Genomic DNA, 21,197 nt, shown 5'->3' on the forward strand with positions numbered 1-21,197 from the left:
TATGTTATCTCCCATGAAATTTGTGATCGACAAAACCTTTGTGCAGCCAGGATTCAATAATGATCTCCCCCCATTGCAGCCGCTCTCTCCTATCGCCATGACTTCAACAACTTGCAAGTTGATTTTGTGAAAAAATTGACTGAGTATGATGTGACGAAAAAGCTTACTGATCATGATGTTAACAAAATGATTTGGTATATAAGTTTATATGTGTGGTTTTTGTTTAAGTTAATATCATTAAAAACGTAATCTAATGATTAATTTTTTGTCTGTGAGATGTTGAAGTATGAAGGAAGACAATGATGCAAAAACTATGAAAATGGTGGATGATTGTGGAAATTGTTGGGACTGTGTTTTGATCTTTGGCTCGACTCCTTACGAGCAATGCTAGATAGGTGGGGAGTGGAAGTGGTTTGTCGAAGCTCGCAACGAAGCTCGCAATGTTTATGAAAGTGTAAGGATGAAGATTGGTGCACCAGTTGCTGGAAGCAACTAGACTGTCTATGTTACTGTCATACCCAATGAAGCTTGCAATTTGTGTCATGTGGTTTCTATTGAGGGATCTCTTTAAAAAAATTGTGCAACTTTCTGTTTTGTGTTGTTATCATTATGTTGTGATGTCGTTTTTTTTTTCTCTTCAAGTCTTGATACTTCAATTTTCCCAACTATCAATGTAATGAAGTATCAACTTTTCTTTTTGATCCATGCCCACTATAACATTAATCATCCTGTGAAATCATTTGGCAATTGAATGAATTTTGTTTTATGTTATAATCCAATTGAGCAATTTGATTATTTGGTTGAATTCTGTATGTCTGTATACAACCTAGCCAACAGAATGAATCTTTATGTAATTGCATTTAAAATTAATTAGCAGGGAAAATCAATAAACGCTAAATCAGGAAAAAAATGTTCAGAATAAGCTTGCTCCAAGCAAGGACATTGCCAATCCTTATATGCTAATTAATTTTAAATATGGAAGAGAGAGTATAACATAGCAATCACTTAAATAGACCAAATACATTAACTTTTGTTGACCCATTTGTTTCTTATAAAAAGGGTCGGAAGGAGTATAACTTAACAATCATATAGAAGAGAGACGTTTCCCTATAACAAAATTATATCAAAGAGAGACAAAATATATCTGATAATATCTGTGTTTTAACATTATTAATTGAAGATATTGTTAACCAATAAATATGGTGAAGATACTGCTATAAGGTCAAATGTGGTCTATGAAAAAGTATTTCTTAATTTATGATTAAGTATGTTAATGTTAATACAATTGTATTCCACTTTTTATTTAACATCTAATTTTTTCTTTTTCTATGATATATTTTTATTCCTTTATATTACAATCAATCACATGGGTTGGTAAAATAGGTCGGTAAGACTTATTGATCTTTATTCTATGATATACATTTTTCTACGATTATATTTTATCTGAGATCAAAAATTACTTATTGGTCTTTATTACAGTCGATAGGACCTGTGCGGCGCACGGGTCAGCGATCTAATGTATTAGAAAACTGCTTTGTTGCACTTGCCCCTGAGCATCAAACTTGGTTTAATGAACATACACAGAACAACATGCCATTGGGCTAATAATAATAGGCCAATATATATGTTACTCTTAATACTTAAAAAAAACCAATGTATAGCACTCATGGGACATTGGGTGCTAATGTCATGTGACATTGATCGACCGATACGTCAAACTCTCTCTCTCTCTCTCTCTCTCTCTCTCTCTCTCTCTCTCTCTCTCTCTCTCTCTCTCTCTCTCTCTCTCTCTCTCTCTCTCTCTCTCTCTCTCTCTCTCTCTCTCTCTCTCTCTCTCTCTCTCTCTCTCTCTCTCTTATAAGGAGTTTTTTGTTCTTTTGTACACTTGTGATATTGTAGTTAGCCAATATCACCTAAATGCTACCCAAAAACTATGGTACACTCTAAAATTGAATTTGTATCGATATATTCGGTCTTTAAATTAATAGTTAAATGAACTATATTTTGAAAATTTTAATTTATGAATAAACTGTAGCTGTATCCTTATCTTCATACATACATATATAATAATAATAATAATATGTATAAAAAAATACCAATAATGATAATAAATATTTTTAAAAAAATTGCACCTCCTGACCCGAGGTCCTGACTACGCCACTGATAATGGATATGTATATATGGTTGGATATGGGGACAGAGAAGGTAAAACTCGTCCCCACCCCTCGAAAAAAGTTAAGTAAAGTATAAATTTCCCTAACCACCATTCACGAAGATCCAATTTAGTCTCTAATAAATTTCTCCCGATTAAACTAGCTCATGACATTTTTAAATTAGGGACAAACTAGTCACTATGTTATAATGAGTTGGAGGTTAATTCGTCATCATATAAAAATGTTAAAAACTAATTTGATTATTATTTTTTTATAAATGATTAAATAATAATTTTATAAAATTCGTTTGTTACTTTATTAAGAATGATTTTGATATTCAATAATTTTTAGTTAGTAAAATAAGATTGGTGTTAGTGACACAAAAAAAAAACAAATTACACCCCAGAATGACTAATATACCCTTTAACTAAAATAAAAATTTCAAATTAATAAATCATTTCATCTATCGCTTAATCACCAAAACCTGAAAAACGTAATCCTAATTCACGTATTCCTCTTTCCAAACACTCACACCGCGTTTTTAAACGTAATCCTAATTAATGTAAATTGAACATAAGTAAACTTAATTTACATGAACCTAAATTGAACGTAAGTAAACTGAATTTACACTAACCTTTTATATACATACTATATACATACGTAAACTAAATTTACATTAACCTAAATTAAACATAAGTAAACTTAATTTACATTAACCTAGATTGAACGTAGGTAAACTGAATTTACACTAACTTAAATTGAACATACGAAAACTTGAATTTACATTAACCTACATACGTAAACTACACTAACCCCTTTTATATACATACACGTAACTTAATTTACACCAACCTCTCACGTAAAATCAAATTGACAGACATATCTCATACCAAAACAAACAATAAACAAATAGAAACTCATCGAAAATGAAATTCATGAAATTCACTAACCTTTATGAATACAGTACAGATCAATAACAAATATGTTGATTCAGATATTTGTTGCACATCTATGGTGATTTGTGGATGAAAGGGGGTAAGGGTTCAGAATGATCATAAAAGATGTGTTTTTAAAAATTTACATGAAGAGGGCAATTTTGGTATTATTGTAAAATTTTAAATAAATTTGGGTGTAACTTTTTTTTTTTTTTTTTGTGTGACTAGCACCGGTCATAAAATAAATGGAATTAATTGGTAGATAATTCCTTAAAAAAAATAATTCTTAGACAATTAAAAAATAATTTACCATAATCAAAATCAATTATAAAAATATTTTAATAAAAAAGGTGGCTCTGATTCAGTTCAATTTTCGTCGTTCGCACTCGTAACCCCCTCTCTGGTACGACTGCACCCCAACCCAAACCCTAAAACTGAAAGCACCGTCCCTTCCTCCTACTATCGCTCATTCTTCCCTCTGCATCATCACTGTAAGTTCTTCTATGCTTCTTTAACCTTTGAAGAAGTTCCCATCTTTCATCACTGTTTCATGCTTGCTTCATTTCCGTCTTTGCTCACTGATTTCATATAAAAAAATTGCTCAATTTTCTCAGTAAGCCAGCAGTTGCTGTTTTTCTTTAGATAAAGAAATAATTGATATAGCGTGTGTTGTGAGCAATAAATAATAAATAGAGGATTTGCTTTTAAGTATTATATCAAACATGATGATGATCTATTTACCTCATTGATTGGTTAGATCTCAAATAATGTAATCGTTCTCATTTTTCTGTAGGGAATTATAGTTTCGATTGCGACTTTTGCTAATAGAAAGCGCTAAACAAAATCCTCAACAGTTCAATTGTTTTAGATTTTGGAGTTATCCAGAATGGCAGCTGCAATGGTGGCGGAGGGAAAAAAGGCACCACGTCCTGGGAAAGGTGGCTTTGAAGGCCATGGTCTTAGTGAAGAAGAAGCACGCGTTCGAGCCATTGCAGAAATTGTGAACTCCATGGTTGACTTATCTCATAAAGGCCACAAAGTCGATCTCAATGCTCTCAAGTCCGCGGCGTGCCGAAAGTACGGCCTCTCACGTGCACCCAAACTTGTTGAGATGATTGCTGCTCTACCTGACTCCGAACGAGAGGTTCTTCTTCCTAAACTCCGAGCCAAACCCGTCCGAACCGCATCTGGAATAGCCGTTGTTGCTGTCATGTCAAAACCTCATCGTTGTCCTCACATTGCCACCACCGGTAACATTTGTGTCTATTGCCCTGGCGGTCCTGACTCCGATTTTGAATACAGTACTCAGTCTTACACTGGTTATGAACCTACCAGCATGCGTGCAATTCGAGCAAGGTAGGTTCCTTTTCATTTTGTTAAATGAAATTATCCTATAAGTAAAATAGAACACATCTAATTTGATGACTTTCTTTGCTTTGGATTTAGGTATAACCCTTATGTGCAGACAAGAGGTAGGATTGATCAGCTTAAGCGTTTAGGTCACAGTGTAGACAAGGTTTGGAGCTCTACTATTGTTTGTTGAGTGATTCAAGTACATAAAATATACGTGTGGATGTATCATGTTGTTATATTAATGGATGTGGTTTATTGTTTTTCAGGTTGAGTTTATATTAATGGGTGGAACTTTCATGTCACTTCCGGCGGATTACCGTGATTACTTTACAAGGAATCTTCATGATGCTTTGTCTGGACACACCTCTGCCAATGTAGAAGAGGCTGTGATGTACTCTGAGCATAGTGCAACCAAGTGTATTGGCATGACAATTGAAACGTGAGTTGCCTGCCATTTAGTTATTTGCAAGTTGCAACAAATGTTAAATTTTACTTTTTTGTTGTTAAAAGTTTTGAGTGGTGCTTTGGAATTTTTGGTATTTGGACACGTGGGGAGGAGACTTGTAGAAAATCTTATAGGGAGAATGGATTATATGGAGGTCAATTAAATAGTTAGAACTAGAGAGAGACCAAGAAAAATTACATATCAGGCTATTAAGATGGATTTTGGTTTAAATGATTTGTCACTAGACATGATTCACAAGAAGACATTGCGGTGCCATTTAATTCATGTAACTAAACTCCCCTTGTGAAAGAAGACTTTTTCTTTTGTTGTAACAGAGATAATGAAACAAGATATACTACTTGTAATAAATTTGCTGTTATGACAACTGTCTCCATGACATAAACTGGTTTAGTTATGATTTTCTAGGGTTTTATGTATTTCGTTTTTGAGCATATCAATGATTATATTCGTGGAAAACTTTGAGTGAACGTTAACTGCTAATAGTTAATGTAAAGCATCAATTCGCCGCTTATCAAGTTTTGGACTTCTTAAATTTCTCAGGAGGCCAGATTATTGTCTTGGGCCTCACCTGCGACAAATGCTTTCTTACGGTTGTACACGATTGGAGATTGGAGTCCAAAGCACTTATGAGGATGTTGCTCGTGACACTAATAGAGGACATACTGTTGCTGCTGTAGCTGATTGTTTTTGCCTAGCTAAAGATGCTGGTTTCAAGGTTTGTTACTGTCCTATCAATCTGCACTTCGTCACAGCTGTCCTGTCAAACTATTCTCCTATATGCTCCTTATGCTGAATGTGTTCAAAAATTGATATATACATATTCCTGCACTCAAAGTTGTAATGAACTTAATGACCTTGTGTGCTGTCTCATTATCTTTGTCTAGACAAGGACAAGCTTTAGATAGATTCATTGGTATAATATTAATAAGCAACTTTCTATAGGCATATTACTCTCTACTCTAGTTGTTTGGATTTCCCTAATTGTACCCCTTTTGAATACAAACTAGGCATTAGGTTGGTCATGAGAGTTAAAAGATATACTTACTATTTGTTCTTATTTTATGTTTTCTTTTTCTTTGCCTTTTGCTTTAGGTAGTTGCTCACATGATGCCTGATCTTCCAAATGTTGGTGTTGAAAGGGACATGGAAAGTTTCCGAGAGTTTTTTGAAAGTCCCTTGTTTAGAACTGATGGGCTTAAAATTTACCCCACTCTTGTAATACGTGGAACTGGGCTTTATGAGCTCTGGAAAACTGGCAGGTACCTATCTAATGTGACGTGTTCTTTCAAATGCTTCTTTCTCAAACTCTTTAGTTTCTATCTCATTATTCATCAGGATTAAAAGGCATGTGGAAAGTCAATTTGTTTGTTAACATCATTGTAGGTATAGAAATTATCCACCTGAGCAACTTGTGGACATCATAGCAAGGATCCTTGCAATGGTACCTCCATGGACACGTGTTTATAGAGTTCAGCGGGATATTCCAATGCCTTTGGTGACCTCTGGGGTTGAGAAAGGGAATCTAAGGGAGTTAGCATTAGCTCGAATGGAAGACTTGGGTTTAAAATGTCGTGATGTTCGCACCAGAGAAGCTGGAATCCAGGTAATTATCTAGAACCAATCTTGTCTGGAAATTTTATTTAACTAAGATTTTTAAATCTTGACACACTTTGTTAACCAGTATTATTTTGGAGCACCAACCGACATTCTGTGTTTCTTTGTAGGATATTCATCACCAAATTAAACCAGAAGAGGTGGAACTTGTTCGTCGTGATTATATGGCAAATGAAGGTTGGGAAACATTTTTGTCATACGAAGATACACGGCAGGTGATTTTACCTTCTTTCCTCAGCCTCTCTTAATAGTGCCTGTCCTTTTGTCTATCATCATTTTCTACTTTGAGTTGTAACGTGTGAGTCTAGTTTGTAGCTGGTACTGTTCCTGTTGTGCATATTTTGCCTTCTTTATTTTGAATCTAGGGGACATCTCTTAACCTGTTCTTACCTTTAGTGTTAATTTGCTGTTGATGAAACATGGCCTTGACATTGGTTGTGCTGTCTGCTCTTGAGCAGGATATCCTTGTTGGTTTGTTACGACTGCGAAAATGTGGCCGTAACACTACCTGTCCAGAGCTTATGGGTAAGTGTTCTATTGTTCGTGAGCTCCATGTTTATGGAACTGCTGTACCGGTTCATGGGCGGGATTCTGACAAGCTACAACACCAGGTAAAACTGTCATGCTAATACATAGATGACATGTGATATCATTACGAATATTCACATGTTCTTATCGGATACTATCTGAGTGCTGAGTTTTGGTTTTGAACTGTATCAAATTCTTTAGCCATGTATAATATCCAAGAAGATACATATGGATATCCACGATGCAGCTTTTCCAAGGATACCAATAACATGTCCCTCATTGTACTCCAATTGACCTACTTTTGACCAAAATTATTGTTAACAGGGTTATGGTACGCTTCTTATGGAGGAGGCTGAGCGGATTGCTTCGAAAGAACACAGATCAACTAAGATAGCTGTAATTTCTGGGGTTGGCACACGCCATTACTACAGAAAATTGGGATATGAGCTTGAAGGGCCTTACATGATGAAATACCTATTGTAATAATAATTAGTAATAGTTTTTTTAAGGGAATTAATAATAATAGTTATTTGCCATGTAATTTTGTAGCATGTGTTGGTGATATGTATTTTATATGCCTATCATAAGGCATTCATGTTTTTGCTCAAAGGTTCCATTACCTCCCATTCTCTCTAAAGCTAGTACTGCAAATTAAGATACTGGTTTTTGCAGTTCGATAGTTTGCTGCCAAACTTTAATGGATTACATTACATTCACTGTTGTATGCATTAGCTACGCATGTTTCAGTTTAGGATTTGCAAATTGAACATGGTAACAAATTGGGAAGGCGTGATAGTTTGCTGCCGAACTTTAATAGATTACCATCCATTTGAATTCTAACCTTACATATTTTTGAAAAACAACAATGCGTGTTGGTATATGAAACTCCTGTAAAGTATGGATCAGCAAATAACTCATCTGATGACAACATTAATAACAAGGACACAACTCTGGATGTTGTGATCCAATCCCTGAGAACTGCAAGCTCACAATTATAGACTTGAAGCGTTTCCAAGAGTCATTGTCTGCTTGAGACAAATAAACCTTATGTTGAAAGTGAACATGTGGTTTTTTGGACGAGCAAAGGCGAAGAAAAATAGAGAATTCATTAGATTTAATAGATGACTTCGACAATCCTCTTTTGTGTAAATCTAACACAGAAAGGAGAGAGACCTATGATGCTAACTGATCTATTTTTTTTATCATTTGAGGCTACTTGTTGATAAATTGTAGAGTTTTGTTATTTAAACACACATTTTTAGATTATGTACCATACCGTATAATTTTATCTTTGTCTTTAGCTCCCTTTTTCATCTTATATGCTTAAACGAATTACAAAAATACACAAAAACATAAAGGAGCATTATATTTTTATCAATTCTGTATGTTTATCATCTATCAAGAGATTGATGTTTTATGACATGCACTTTTTTATATGTACCGACCAAAGATTAAACTTTGTTCGAATAATTAAATTATCTAAATATTTATCGTATTATGCTATGAAGCACGGACACTCCTCGAATTAGGCGTATCCGACACCGACACGACACCAATACTTGTAATTACATTGAATTATGTGTCGGCGTGTCATTGTCCGTATTGTGTCCGGTGTCCGTGTCCGTATCCGTGCTTCATAGGTATTAAGTAAACATATTCTCTTGAAGAGTATGAATTTACTAAGTACTAACTACAATTTATCTAGATTTCCTCTAAAAAAAACACTATATTTAGAGTGATAGGAGGAAGGTGCTAATCAAAACACACTCCAGGTTCAATGACAAACACTATTCATGAAAGCAAATAGTATTATTTTTACAGTGATAAATGAACAATAATTATATAATCCATAAATTTTAAATTATATAATTAATAAATAAAAGAGAGAGTAGAGAAGAAGGGCGAGAGTGAGTGCAAAAACATCATTTCAATTCTACATTTGATTTCGCGGCGGCGGCGGCGGCGGCGGCGACGGCAAGGAATTCACAGCGGCGAAGAAGAAGAAAATGGGGAAGAAAACAAAGAAAGTCGGCAAAGGCAAAGAGAAAACAGAGAAAAAAACCGCAAAAGCCGATATGAAACGAGCTCGCAGGGAGGAAAAAAAGCTTTCTCCCGAAGACGATATTGATGCCATTCTCGTAACTAACTATACCTTATGCTTCTTCGTTCAATTTTCTTCAAGCAATGAAAACCTAACAATTGTTTATCACACAGTTGAATATTCAAAAAGAAGAAGCTAAGAAGAAAGAAGTTCACGTTGAGGATAATGTTCCCGCTCCTTCTCCTCGCTCCAATTGCTCGGTAACGTGACTCCATTAGTTAACACTCCGTTTTATACTGTTTACATTTTGAATTTGATTGTTTGATTGCCTGATTGATTGTGCAGCTTACCGTTAATCCATTGAAAGAGACAGAATTGGTTCTATATGGAGGTGAATTCTACAACGGGAACAAGGTTAGGTTTGTCATTTGTTGAATTGAAGCGTTTTGATTTTGATTAAGTGTAATTGATTTTGAGTGAATGTTTTGACTCAAATTGAGTTGAAGGTAAAATGATTTATGTTTTGATACATTTATGTAAAAGTGAGTTGAACAATAAATGAGTTTAAAAATCAATTCTAGAATCAGAAGCTACAATTTCTAGCTTCAAGTAGAATCAATTTTGGAGGCAAAGTTAATTTGTACTTTAGAGGAACCAAACACATCTAGAATCAATTTTGGCTCCTCGAAAAGTGGAACATGTGGTGGTGAAAATTGATTTTGGTTAAAAGTGATCTGAATGCAGCGGTATGTGTTTGGATGCATTTATGTAAAAGTGAATAATGTGAGTTCATGTTGTTCGGATATTTTAGATCAAAATTGCTAGAGTGTATCATTACCAAAAATAGTTTTAACATGTATATAAAAATTGCAAAAAGTTAGAATTGATTCCACCTCAACTTGAAAGCTACGAATAGTTGCTTTAGATCAGAATTGATTCTCAAAATAAAAACCAAACATAAAAAAATCTGGTCAATTTGACTTCTGCAAGCTCAATTTCGGAGTAACCAAACAGGTACTAAGTAGTTGCAACTTACCATCAGGTTTTGAATCTATGCAGACTTTTGTCTATGGTGATTTTTATCGGTATGATGTTGAAAAGCTGGAGTGGAAACTGATTTCGAGTCCTAATAGTCCTCCTCCCCGCAGTGCTCATCAAGCTGTTGCTTGGAAGAATTATGTTTATATTTTTGGTAATTTGATTCGGTTTTGTCTTGATATTTGTGTGGATGTGTTGATCACACTTGAAAGTTATGTGTCTTTTTTTTTTTTTTTATGTGCTTTAGGTGGTGAATTTACATCTCCAAATCAAGAGAGGTTCCATCACTACAAGGTTAAATCTGCATTACCTTGCTTCTGTTTGTGGTTAAGGAAAATGTGATTCACTTTAATGGGTTTTGACTGTTTGAGATGTTGCTTTTGAATTTTGATCACTGTAGGATTTTTGGATGTTGGACCTGAAAACTAATCAGTGGGAACAACTTAATTTAAAAGGGTGTCCTGGTCCACGTTCGGGACATCGGATGGTATGTTCGAGTTCTTTTATGAAACCATGTAGTTAGTTACCAACTTTCTTGCAAGAATATCCGATTCATACATCTTAAGTCAAACGGGTTTTTGGTATATTTGTTTCTGAAAATTCTTTTTTATTTAACTCAAATAACATCACACTACTGTCTGTTTGCATAGCAAAATTCCTCAGATTATTCTTTATGACATCAAATGCTCAAATGACATGAGCTCTGTTACCTGACAATCACAGATTCCATCTATCTTGGTTATTTTCTTCTTTTAATTTGCAACCCAAAAGTTGAAAACATCACCACACGTTTTGAGAGCATAACATACTTCTAGTCCTGTTAGAAACACAAGCTTATTGATCTGCATTACATTTCATGTTCGTTCATCTCAAAGTAATATTCCATCTTTGAGAATTCCGTAAAGCCATATCAGAATTTAAACAACAAAAGAAATTATTGTCACTGAACGGCTGAAGCTGATTTGATTACTAATATACTTATCATTTGCAGGTATTATACAAGCACAAGATTATTCTTTTTGGTGGCTTTTATGATACACTTAGAGAAGTGAGGTTGTTAACACTGCTTAGTTCTTTTTTATTTGTATTAAAAAAATATTTTTTCTGCATCTGATGAAAAACTTGCTATGGAAGCAGAGATTGAGCTTCTTTTTTCTATGTGCATCTTCTTTGGATGTTTTCGTTGTTAGTGAATGTTAGCTTAGCAACATTGATTTCTAAGCTTTGGTTTTGAGGGATGGAATGGAAATCGTTTTTGCTTATGCCATATTTTTTTGTGTGTGATTGTAGATGCACAACATATATGTTTGAATGGACCCTCATGGGATTTTTTTCAATCCTTATAGTTTGAAGTTGTATTTGGATGGTTGTGTTGGCCTGTAGAAAGTAAAGTTATTTAGTAGCAAGCATGATATGAATAAGGGTCAATATGAGATTTTAAGTTGCGGCAAGTGGAATAAAGAAGGTGAGTGATATGAGTGTTGTTAGAGTAAATGATTAAAAGTAGTGAGAGGGAGGGAGTGAAAAGGGGAATTGGTATAGTAGTTTTTTTTTTCCTGATAAATTTCATTTCTCCTATTCCGTTATTGCAAGAAATTCCATGATCAATGCTGTTGACTCTGGAGATAGAAATATGGAATCTACACAACAAAGTTCTCCTTTTTAATCCGATTTTATTTCTTTCTTTAAGTTCTCTTTTATGTTTCTCACGAGGTTACATTCTTTGCATTTATTGTATGATATTGAACCGTTTAGATTTTGCATCTAGATGCTCTTCACACGTGAGAGTTAAATGGAGGCCTTTAAACCACATACAACTAGAGACTGATTATTGGTATTGATTCACTGGATGACCTTTCTATGTCACTTCTTAATTGGTTTTGCAGGTACTACAATGATCTATTTGTATTTGACCTTGATCAATTTAAGGTAAATTTATTTTAATACACTATATTGTGTCCTAATTATGTTAATGTACTACTTGCTATTCCATAAGCAAAACTCAAACGTCGGGATGTATGATGCAATAGTGTTGATATAGTTTTTATTATGTGATTAATACCAATCTGATTTTGTGCTGCAGTGGCAAGAAGTAAAGCCTAAGCCTGGAGCAATGTGGCCAACTGGGCGTAGTGGTTTTCAATTATTTGTTTACCAGGATGATGTGAGTAAAATACTATTCCCCTTATATCAAGCTAATTTTTGTTTTGAATTACTTATAGTTATGCTTTTGTTTATCATAATTGTCAAATTTTCCCCGTGTCGTTTCATCATTATGATTAATCAGGGTGGCTAATTGAAGAATTTTTTAAGTTTAGAAGCTGTCTTCTTTACATTGTTACTTTTACATTGCAGATTTTCTTATATGGTGGCTATTCAAAAGAAGTTTCATCTGACAAGAATGCCTCTGAGAAAGGAATTGTTCATTCAGATATGTGGTCCCTTGATCCCAAGACTTGGGAATGGAACAAGGTTGTGGTTTGGAGTTTTGTATATTCCTCTTCTTAGGCAACTCACACCCTTAGACCCCCAGAAAAATACCGTATGTTATTATTTAATAGTTCAACTGTTTTCTTAACAATCCTTTCTCCCTTCTTGATAGGTTAAGAAGAGTGGGATGCCTCCTGGTCCTCGTGCAGGGTTTTCCATGTGTGTTCATAAGAGGAGGGCTCTGCTATTTGGTGGTGTTGTGGATATAGAAGTTGAAGGTAGCCTTTTCTTTTCATGATTATTTTTGCAATTTGTGACCGTCTGCATATACTTATAATTAAATGAACTGGACTGCACAAGATCTCATCAGTGTGGCCTTTTTAATGTTTATAAACAACTAGACCTCTACCCGGGCAACGCCCGGGCAATATATACACAGTTATGTTTATTAGTAGATATACTCTAAACATAGAGTTTTTAATATATTGGTACGAATGTCTATTATATTAGTTGTGAGTTCAATTTATAAATAATAAACAATAAGTTACATGTAATATTTGTCATACTTTCAATTCAAAAACATGTGAAGTAGAAGAGAGGTGGAATCGTGAAATTAAAATAAAAGAAAAACAAAACAAAACAATACAAAAACAAAAGCATGAAATTAATATAAGGAAAACATGAAAGCTCCCAAAGTACATATTCAAAGGTATACAGTTCTATTTTGGTGAGTGACCATAAATATTATCCTCTTTTTATTGTCTCTTCACCACTTCCTTTGAAATGCCTCAAAGTTGCGCACAAAATTTAGTACATTTTCATTTTTTTTACTATAACACATGCATCGTCCCTACAACAAAAGTATATAGGAAAATCATAATAAAAGAAAATAATAATTTGAGATAAGGAAGACTTAACAAAATTAATAAATAAGGAGGGAAAAAATTAGGTTAAGTTGCTGTAGACTTAACAAAATTAATAAATAAGGATTTAGAGCCAAAATTTTAGGATTGAGTTGTTGCAAACCTAATAAGGGATTAGTGGAGGGAAAAAATTAGGTTAAGTTGCTGCAAACTTAACAAAATTAATAAATAAGGATTAATATGATCCGACAGTCTGATTAAATTCTTTTTTTTTAATGTTAAAATTTTTTAAGTCCCTTTTTCATAGCACAAAAAAGAAGAATAGGAACGAAAAAAGAAGAAATCATAAACGAAAAGCAGATCTCTTTTTTGTTTATGATTTCTTATATCCATATTCATGGAGATCAAATTCACATGATAATTAAGAAACGAATGTGTAATTCTTTTTCGTAATTCAAAATGCGGAGGGTTATGGAGAATTCTAAAAGAGTATTTCATTGAAGAATATAAACAATTAATATGATCCGAAAGTCTGATTAAATTCTTTTCGGAGGATGTGTGTTTATTTGTTTATGCTTGCTGTATGGTTAGTTTTTCTAATTGCACTTAAAACATGCAGGCGATGCAATGATGAGCTTGTTCTTGAATGAGCTTTATGGCTTTCAGTTAGACACCAGTCGCTGGTAAGTTTAGATTGCTTCAGTGATTAATACACCATTTTCTTAAGTTTCCATTTATGTAATAAATTCTTCCATTTGCTCTTGACTCGAGGCCTTCGTAATTTTTTCATTAATTTGAGCTTTTCTGCATATGCTGGTTTGAGTTAAGTTGTGCTCTCCTATTAAACGATTCGTGGTTAGCTTATTATTGATGCTGTTTGTGTAATAGGTACCCTCTGGAGTTAAGAAAGGATAAATCAACAAAAGATAAGGTAGATTTGATACACAGTACATTTATTACTTCCAATTTTTTTTCTTTTTACTATTGTGTATGCAATAGTTTTGCTGCCTAATGAAAAATGGGTTTTGCAGTTAAGAAAGACCGAACAAAATTGTACTCACGATTTCGACAAGAAGGCAGAACCACTATGTACTGCAAGAGATGAAGCTGAGGATATGGAATACGAAGAAAGCAGTATTAATGATATATCCCAGAATATTGCATCAAAGATTACTATTGCTGACAATGAAACACTTACCAAACCTGAAGGAAAGTCTAAGGAATCTGGTGCTAAATTCGACATTCAAAATTCTTTGCCTGAGGTTTGCATTTTGGACCAACAATCTTAGTTATGACACTGCTTTTAGTTTTGCTCATTTATTTATTTTATTGGATTTCTCCAAACTTTCTAGGCAGTGAAACCCTGTGGACGCATTAATTCCTGCATGGCTGTTGGAAGAGATACACTATATATATATGGTGGCATGATGGAGATTAAAGATCGAGAAATCACTCTTGACGACTTGTACTCTCTCAACCTTAGCAAACTTGATGAATGGAAGTGCATTATACCGGTTTGTGTTCTTTCCTTGACTACTTTTGGCTGATAGATGCATACACTCCACTACTAATTGCAATTGATGATGTCTCATTTGTTCTTGACTACTCTGGAATATTAACATAAGTTTTCTGTTCTTCTAACTAAATACACAAGTTTTCTGTTCTTGGCTGATCAATTTTTTCTGCCACTGCTAAGTTAGTGAACGATTTTATCCTTCCCAGATAAGTAGTGGAGTAGTAGTAGTATATCATAGAGGTTCTGTTGTACATAATGTATATTTGTAATTATTTATGTTAGTTGTATTTGGCCCATTACGTTTATAACTCTAGTTAAACACATTAGTGTCTAACTCTCATTACAACTTTGAATATATCAGAATTATTTTCTACAGTTTATATAAAATCTAGTAAAATAGTAAATCAATATTATGGTTCCTGAAATTGTAAGGGCTAGGCAGTTTAGTCTCTCAAATTCGTAAACGATAATTTAGTCGCTTAAATTAAAGAACACTAGTCAAATTAGTCCTTTTTTCGAATTTAACATCACAGTTTTAAAGGTTTTATATTTGTCTTGATACGGTAAGAGACTATTCAAGACAATATGCAGGTCTTTCATCGATTTTGATGAATATTCCTTAAAGAGATACTTTGGTAGATGAACTAAATTGACTGAAGTTCTTTAAATTAAGGGACTAAATTGTTATTTTGCAAATTTGAGAGACTAAATTACCCGACTCTTACAATTTTGACTACCAAAATGCTGATTTACTCATTATAAATAATAATACGAATTGTGGTGATACTTCTTTTACATTAGGTTGTTGGATATAAACCGTGCAGATACAGTTGATATTGCTGTCTCGCAAATATTTAATCTAGAATGTATTATGCATGCAGCTTTATATTTAAACGTTTATTTTATCTGCTATAGTCTGACTTCTTTCTTCTTCCACCCAGGCATCAGAATCTGAATGGGTGGAAGTTTCAGAGGATGATGATGATGATGAAGAAAATGAAGATGATGATGACGATGATGAATCTAATAGCGATGGTACAAGTGAGGAGAATGAAGATGATGATGATGATGAGGAGGAGGAGGTGCCCATTCTAATCTCAAAACTCAAAAATAAAAATGAGCGAACTAAAACCCCGTTTTACATTTATGTAACAGTGAGAACCTAGAGAGAATCCCTTTTTTCTATAGGAAAGGAAACATTAATGAGTCATACCTCATGCAAGTTATGGTCAAGTTGCCATCCCTTATTTAGACTTAGATGCGGGGAACAAATCATTCATTTGGTGTGGCTCCAATTCAGGTTCAAATATTTGGGCACCAAATGAAGAGTTCTTCCCCTTTTCTCTAAAAACGAACCTGGAAAAGGTTGAAAAGTGACATTTAATAACTGTCCGCACAATGTCCATGAGAAAAATCTCTTGTTAACAAGTATACTAGTGCAATAGAATTTTGAATTAGTTGTAGTTTTTCTATAAATAAAAGAAAATTCCAGATAGGTTTTTTTATAATAAAGGTCTGTGTTGTAACCACAAAATACAAGGAAAGGAAAGATATTTTACTAGATCTATGCCATCTGTTATGTTATAGTCTTATGGAAGAAACTAAGAGAAAAACGTAAGATGGTTCACAATGTTTCTTTAATGAGATTATGAGTTCTGAGGGTATTGAATGAATGGAGGTGAGCCCTTATCTTTTATCTTGATTCTAGATGAACTTGATGAACATATCATTTAGATTTTTTATGAAGTGAATAAAAAGTTGGAGATACACAAATCATAACATAGTGATGCAAATTGGGGAATATACAACATCACAAATCCGATGTTTTAAATACCATCGACTAAAAAGTGATGGGGGGATAGAGATGTCAACCTAAGATCCAAATAGGATGGATGGAATGAAGGGATGTTTTAAGTGTGAGTTTATTGAAAGTACCGCTCAAGCTAATCGGACTACAATATTCTATGGAATTGCAATTTTAGGCAGTAACTAAAAATAAGAAAATAAACTTGGTGTCACAGAGATGAGATTATTTTGTAGGATGAGTGGTCACAAAAAAAAAAAGATTTAGAAATACAATCATTAGAAAGAAAATTGGGGTGGTCCCATTTTAGAATGATGGAAAAGTGTCTTAGATGTAGAAGTACCCCTAATGAGGGTTGACTATCCGGAGTATAGTTCAGTAGAGGGAGACCAAGAAAAACTATGTAATGGTCTATCTGTGAAGTGTGAACCGAATACGCATAGGGCTTTACAGTGTTGGTTGATCTCTGTATTGAACGCCACCTAATGGAAAAAGGTCTGATTATTGTTGTTGTAACATGCCATTATAATCAAGAAGGGAGAGAAGGCAACAAAAGTATATTATCTTTTTTTTTGAATTCTTCCTTTTAGGTCTTCACTTTCCTTTTATTATTTCAACTCATTTGGTTGTTGTTGATAGCTTGTTTTTTTCTTCTTCCCGATATTCTAAGCATTTAGTTTTTACCTCAAAGCTGTACAATGGGAATACAAAAGGGCTTCTCTCCAAGACACAATTGATTTTGCTATATAAGGACGAATTCTTAATAATTCAGTCTATAATATTTTGATGGGCTTCAGTTTCCTTTTTGAGACAATAACCTGCAACATGATATTTGTCTTTTCCTATGTTTAAGATCCATGATAGACACTGAGCATTTCTTAGTTGTTTGTCCTTAAATTTGCTATAGCTATTCTGCGCACATACTGTCAAACATATGTGTGATCAACTCTTCATAACCAGGCAGTTTGTTTTTCCCTGAAACAATGAGACTTTCTGCATTATTTATTTGGCTTTACGTTTTGGTCACCAGGTTCTGAATGCATCAGATCAAGTGGGAGATGCTGTTGCTTTAATCAAGGGAGGGGTAAAGAATCTGCGTAGGAAAGAAAGAAGGTCACGGATAGAGCAAATCAGAGCTAGCCTTGGCTTGTCAGATTCACAGAGAACACCATTGGTAGTTTATCAATATTTATTAAAGACACTTTACACAGTTGATTATAGATTGAAGCTAGTGGATGCATGCATTTTTTTACAAAAGCCTTGGCTTGGCTTGGCTTGTCAGATTCACAGAGAACACCATTGGTAGTTTATCAATATTTATTAAAGACACTTTACACAGTTGATTATAGATTGAAGCTAGTGGATGCATGCATTTTCTTAATTTTTTGTTCCATTGAGCTCTACTACATTTTTTGATTGTGTCTGGTTGTATTTTTGCCTACAAAAGCCTCTTTGAGCTTCAATATTTTTCTTCGTTCCACTGCTTTCTTAACTGTCTTGTTGCATGTAAAGGCAGGTGAGTCCTTGAGAGATTTCTATAAGCGTACAAATTTGTATTGGCAAATGGCAGCCCATGAACATACTCAGCACACTGGAAAAGTAGGTTATCTCTTTTCGTTTGTTATATTCATACATACAATTTTACCCATAAAGCTATACGGTCTGTAGTAGTTTGACTAGTTTCCGCCTTTCCTATATTTCTTTTACCACATATCATATTTTACTTAATGTATTCTGGGGGAACGGAGAAAGACTTCAGTTGGTCTTTCTGTTTTCCTCGTCTCAAATTGGCCAAGTCCTTGTTCTAAAATTACAAAATGTTGGTCTGATCTGCATGCAAGTAATATTTGAGGGAGGTTATATAACCCTGAACTTTGATCTTCTTGCAAATTGAAACAATGAACTTTAAAATCTTCTTGTTCACTAGCTTGATTCTTATAGATAGCATAATCTTGTTGAAATTTGGGGCTTAACTCATCCTTACAAAACCGGCTTGTAAGGTGAGGATTGCTTCCTCTTTATATACTCTTCTCAAGAGTCTTATCTATCCGATATGGGACTTGGGTTTTTCCCAATAGTTCTGAAGGTTTTATAAGCAGTCACTGGTGTCTTGTCAATATATAACATCACAAGGACTAATGGGATAGCCCCTAAAAAAAAGAACTTAACAGGATAAATTATTGTATACTTAAAGGACTACTTAATATATTATAATATATTACAATGTTGTTTATGTAAAGAGACAAGCTCAAGGAGTCGCCCATAATCTAGCTAGGGCGGCTGCGTCTCAGTCTTGTGCTCAGGTGTTTAACTATGTTCCTGATTGTATATGGCGCCTTATTGAGAATGAAATGGCATAGATATCCTTATGTAAAAAAAGAGACTAAATATTTTTATATACTTTAGGGACTAAGTAGGAAATAGTGTTACTTGAGGGACTAACTTGAAGGTTTTGTTAAGTACTTTAAATATTTTTAACATTAAATTAAAATGAAATAAAGTTATAAAAATATTTAAACACTGTTTCTATATTTTAGTTATTAAATTATTAATTTTTTATTCAAATCATATATTTATATATTGATATTTTTAAATTTTAGTTGTGAAGAAGCTTAGAATTGCATGATGTGTTAATTTCAACTAAAAAGGACTGCTTAGTGAAAAATTAGTGGATACGAACTAAATCGAAAGTTTTTAAATAAGTCCATGGTGTCAATATGGAAAATTGTCAAAGTTTAAGATGGTTTGTATGTATATCTTCCCTATTTGATTTGTAGATTGTTTATCTTTTATAATCATTTGAAACAAGCACAACCAATTTGAAATAAATTTGTTACTCCTCTAGCTCTATTTGAACTTCATCTCCGTCGCTGTTCCTTTTTGATATGTGAAGACACTTGTTCATATAGAAATACATGAATGCCTAATGTTTGTGGTGAAATTCTTCTGGGTTATAGGAACTCCGCAAGGATGGTTTTGATCTTGCAGAAACACGATACAGGGAGCTAAAACCTATTCTTGATGAGGTACTGTTTTTTTTGTGCTCACATCATTGCCCCAAATTGACACCTAGGAACTATATATAACTACATTTTTCATGAGGTACTGTTTCTTTCTTTTGTCACTGCAGCTGGCTTTATTAGAAGCTGAGCAGAAAGCTGAAGAGGCTGAGGGGCCTGAAACTAGTATGAAGAAAAGAGGCAAGAAGAAAACTAGAAATTGATAATTTGAGGCTAGGGTGCCGAAGAATGATGTGATTTGCAATTTTGTTTTTAGTGTGATGTCATTATTTACAGAGATGGTGTTGAGAACTTTATGTACACACTTGGTACGCACTGATCATTTTACATGTAATCAGTGTGAATATGCGTGCAAAGAAATTAGTTACTAATTATCAGTTACCCCACAAATCTCCTCAAAATTAAGGATAGAATCCATATAAAAATGGAGAGCTAAACGAGTTTGTTGGATACTGATTTTATCGGTGCCATGTTCTCCAACTGCCTTTAAAATCCAAGGTCCGTTGCCCATGTTCTACCTGTTTAGAGTATTTAAGGGGTGCGCCGATGCTTTAAGTTCTAATCAAGTACTTGGCTGTTGTATACTGTATTCCTTATTTATCATGAAATCATTATTGGAATTGAGCATCGTTATTGAGAATTACTCTGTTGATAAAATGTTCATAGATTGCTTTACCAAAACCCGAAAAATGCATGTTATGTATTATTAAAGGTGAGATTGTATTATCTGTATAAGCAAATTTATCGCTGGTATTTTATTATTATTATTTGTTGTCCTAGGGGAAATTCTAGGTGCTGTTGTCCTAGCTAATGGTGTGAATGTCTAGATGCAAAATTTGAGTCTAAAATCTGTGAAAGTTTTGGCAGAAGGAGTTGAATCTACCGATGGAAAAATGGGCGTGGATGAGAAATATGAGAATTTAGTGAGAATTTTAAGACACATGCTGATGACAAGTTTTTTAAAAATAATCTTGAAAGCAAAATAGAAGAATGAAGACCAACAATCAATTAACAAGCAATGAACTATGCAACAAATGAAGTAAAATGCTTCTTTGTATACTATAGAGACCCAAGATCAAATGCCATTTTGGGATGCAAAATAGAAGAAACTAAAAAATGAGAGCATCACACACTGGCGGAAGCTAAAGCAAACAACCACATGAAGCAAAGACACAGAAAGATTCGGCTTACAATTCACAAGGTAGAATGACGGATGCATGTTTTTCACAGCATTGTGTGACTTCTTGATCTATCCGTCAGCTGTGATCTGCTCTTTCATTCCATCGCGCATTGTCACGTGCAGCCTAGTCGTGGCCGACCCGTTCTTGCTTCAATTGAACTGCCATTATGCATTATGTGATTGATCCGTCTTCATTGTCAAGGATGATTTGTTAAACATGATCATAAACAAGGATGAATTCTTGAGTTTCAGTTAG

General features: G+C 34.0%; 2 protein-coding genes across 4 annotated transcripts; both read left to right on the plus strand.

Annotated features, from left to right (window-relative positions):
- Positions 1 to 3,436: 3,436 nt before the first annotated feature.
- On the plus strand, positions 3,437 to 7,773 carry LOC25485384 (elongator complex protein 3). Of its 2 annotated transcripts, none has more exons than XM_013614578.3 (10): positions 3,437 to 3,579; positions 3,882 to 4,444; positions 4,535 to 4,604; positions 4,708 to 4,880; positions 5,448 to 5,622; positions 6,000 to 6,166; positions 6,291 to 6,510; positions 6,632 to 6,736; positions 6,980 to 7,132; positions 7,374 to 7,773. In XM_013614578.3, exons 2-10 carry the CDS (start codon positions 3,975 to 3,977, stop codon positions 7,530 to 7,532), a joined length of 1,692 nt encoding a protein of 563 aa, XP_013470032.1. In that variant the 5' UTR covers positions 3,437 to 3,579; positions 3,882 to 3,974; the 3' UTR covers positions 7,533 to 7,773. The 2 variants fall into 2 exon arrangements, with proteins under 2 accessions (XP_013470032.1, XP_024626982.1); XM_024771214.2 differs by having other exon boundaries at positions 3,444 to 3,579; positions 3,943 to 4,444; positions 7,374 to 7,675.
- A 1,144-nt stretch (positions 7,774 to 8,917) lies between these two features.
- On the plus strand, positions 8,918 to 20,401 carry LOC25485385 (kelch domain-containing protein 4). 2 transcript variants are annotated; one of them, XM_039830002.1, is made up of 20 exons: positions 8,919 to 9,187; positions 9,264 to 9,350; positions 9,436 to 9,504; positions 10,150 to 10,282; positions 10,376 to 10,422; positions 10,529 to 10,615; positions 11,120 to 11,181; positions 12,015 to 12,057; positions 12,212 to 12,292; positions 12,484 to 12,600; positions 12,731 to 12,836; positions 14,041 to 14,104; positions 14,310 to 14,352; positions 14,453 to 14,683; positions 14,774 to 14,935; positions 15,879 to 16,019; positions 17,772 to 17,915; positions 18,254 to 18,340; positions 19,699 to 19,767; positions 19,872 to 20,401. In XM_039830002.1, exons 1-20 carry the CDS (start codon positions 9,056 to 9,058, stop codon positions 19,962 to 19,964), a joined length of 1,998 nt encoding a protein of 665 aa, XP_039685936.1. In that variant the 5' UTR covers positions 8,919 to 9,055; the 3' UTR covers positions 19,965 to 20,401. The 2 variants fall into 2 exon arrangements, 1 of the variants encoding a protein (XP_039685936.1); XR_005643897.1 differs by lacking the exon at positions 19,872 to 20,401 and having other exon boundaries at positions 8,918 to 9,187; positions 17,772 to 18,043.
- The last annotated feature ends 796 nt before the right edge of the window (positions 20,402 to 21,197 follow it).

This window comes from Medicago truncatula, chromosome 1, assembly GCF_003473485.1.
Source record: "Medicago truncatula cultivar Jemalong A17 chromosome 1, MtrunA17r5.0-ANR, whole genome shotgun sequence".
Classification (NCBI taxonomy): Eukaryota; Viridiplantae; Streptophyta; class Magnoliopsida; order Fabales; family Fabaceae; genus Medicago; species Medicago truncatula.

Coding starts and splice junctions, on each gene's coding strand:
- LOC25485384 (XM_013614578.3), top strand. CDS start 3,975: ATGGCAGCTGCAATGGTGGCGGAGGGAAAAAAGGCACCACGTCCTGGG. Junction 4,445..4,534: donor ATGCGTGCAATTCGAGCAAG/GTAGGTTCCTTT, acceptor CTTTGGATTTAG/GTATAACCCTTATGTGCAGA. Junction 4,881..5,447: donor ATTGGCATGACAATTGAAAC/GTGAGTTGCCTG, acceptor TAAATTTCTCAG/GAGGCCAGATTATTGTCTTG.
- LOC25485385 (XM_039830002.1), top strand. CDS start 9,056: ATGGGGAAGAAAACAAAGAAAGTCGGCAAAGGCAAAGAGAAAACAGAG. Junction 9,351..9,435: donor CTCCTCGCTCCAATTGCTCG/GTAACGTGACTC, acceptor TTGATTGTGCAG/CTTACCGTTAATCCATTGAA. Junction 19,768..19,871: donor TAAAACCTATTCTTGATGAG/GTACTGTTTTTT, acceptor TTGTCACTGCAG/CTGGCTTTATTAGAAGCTGA.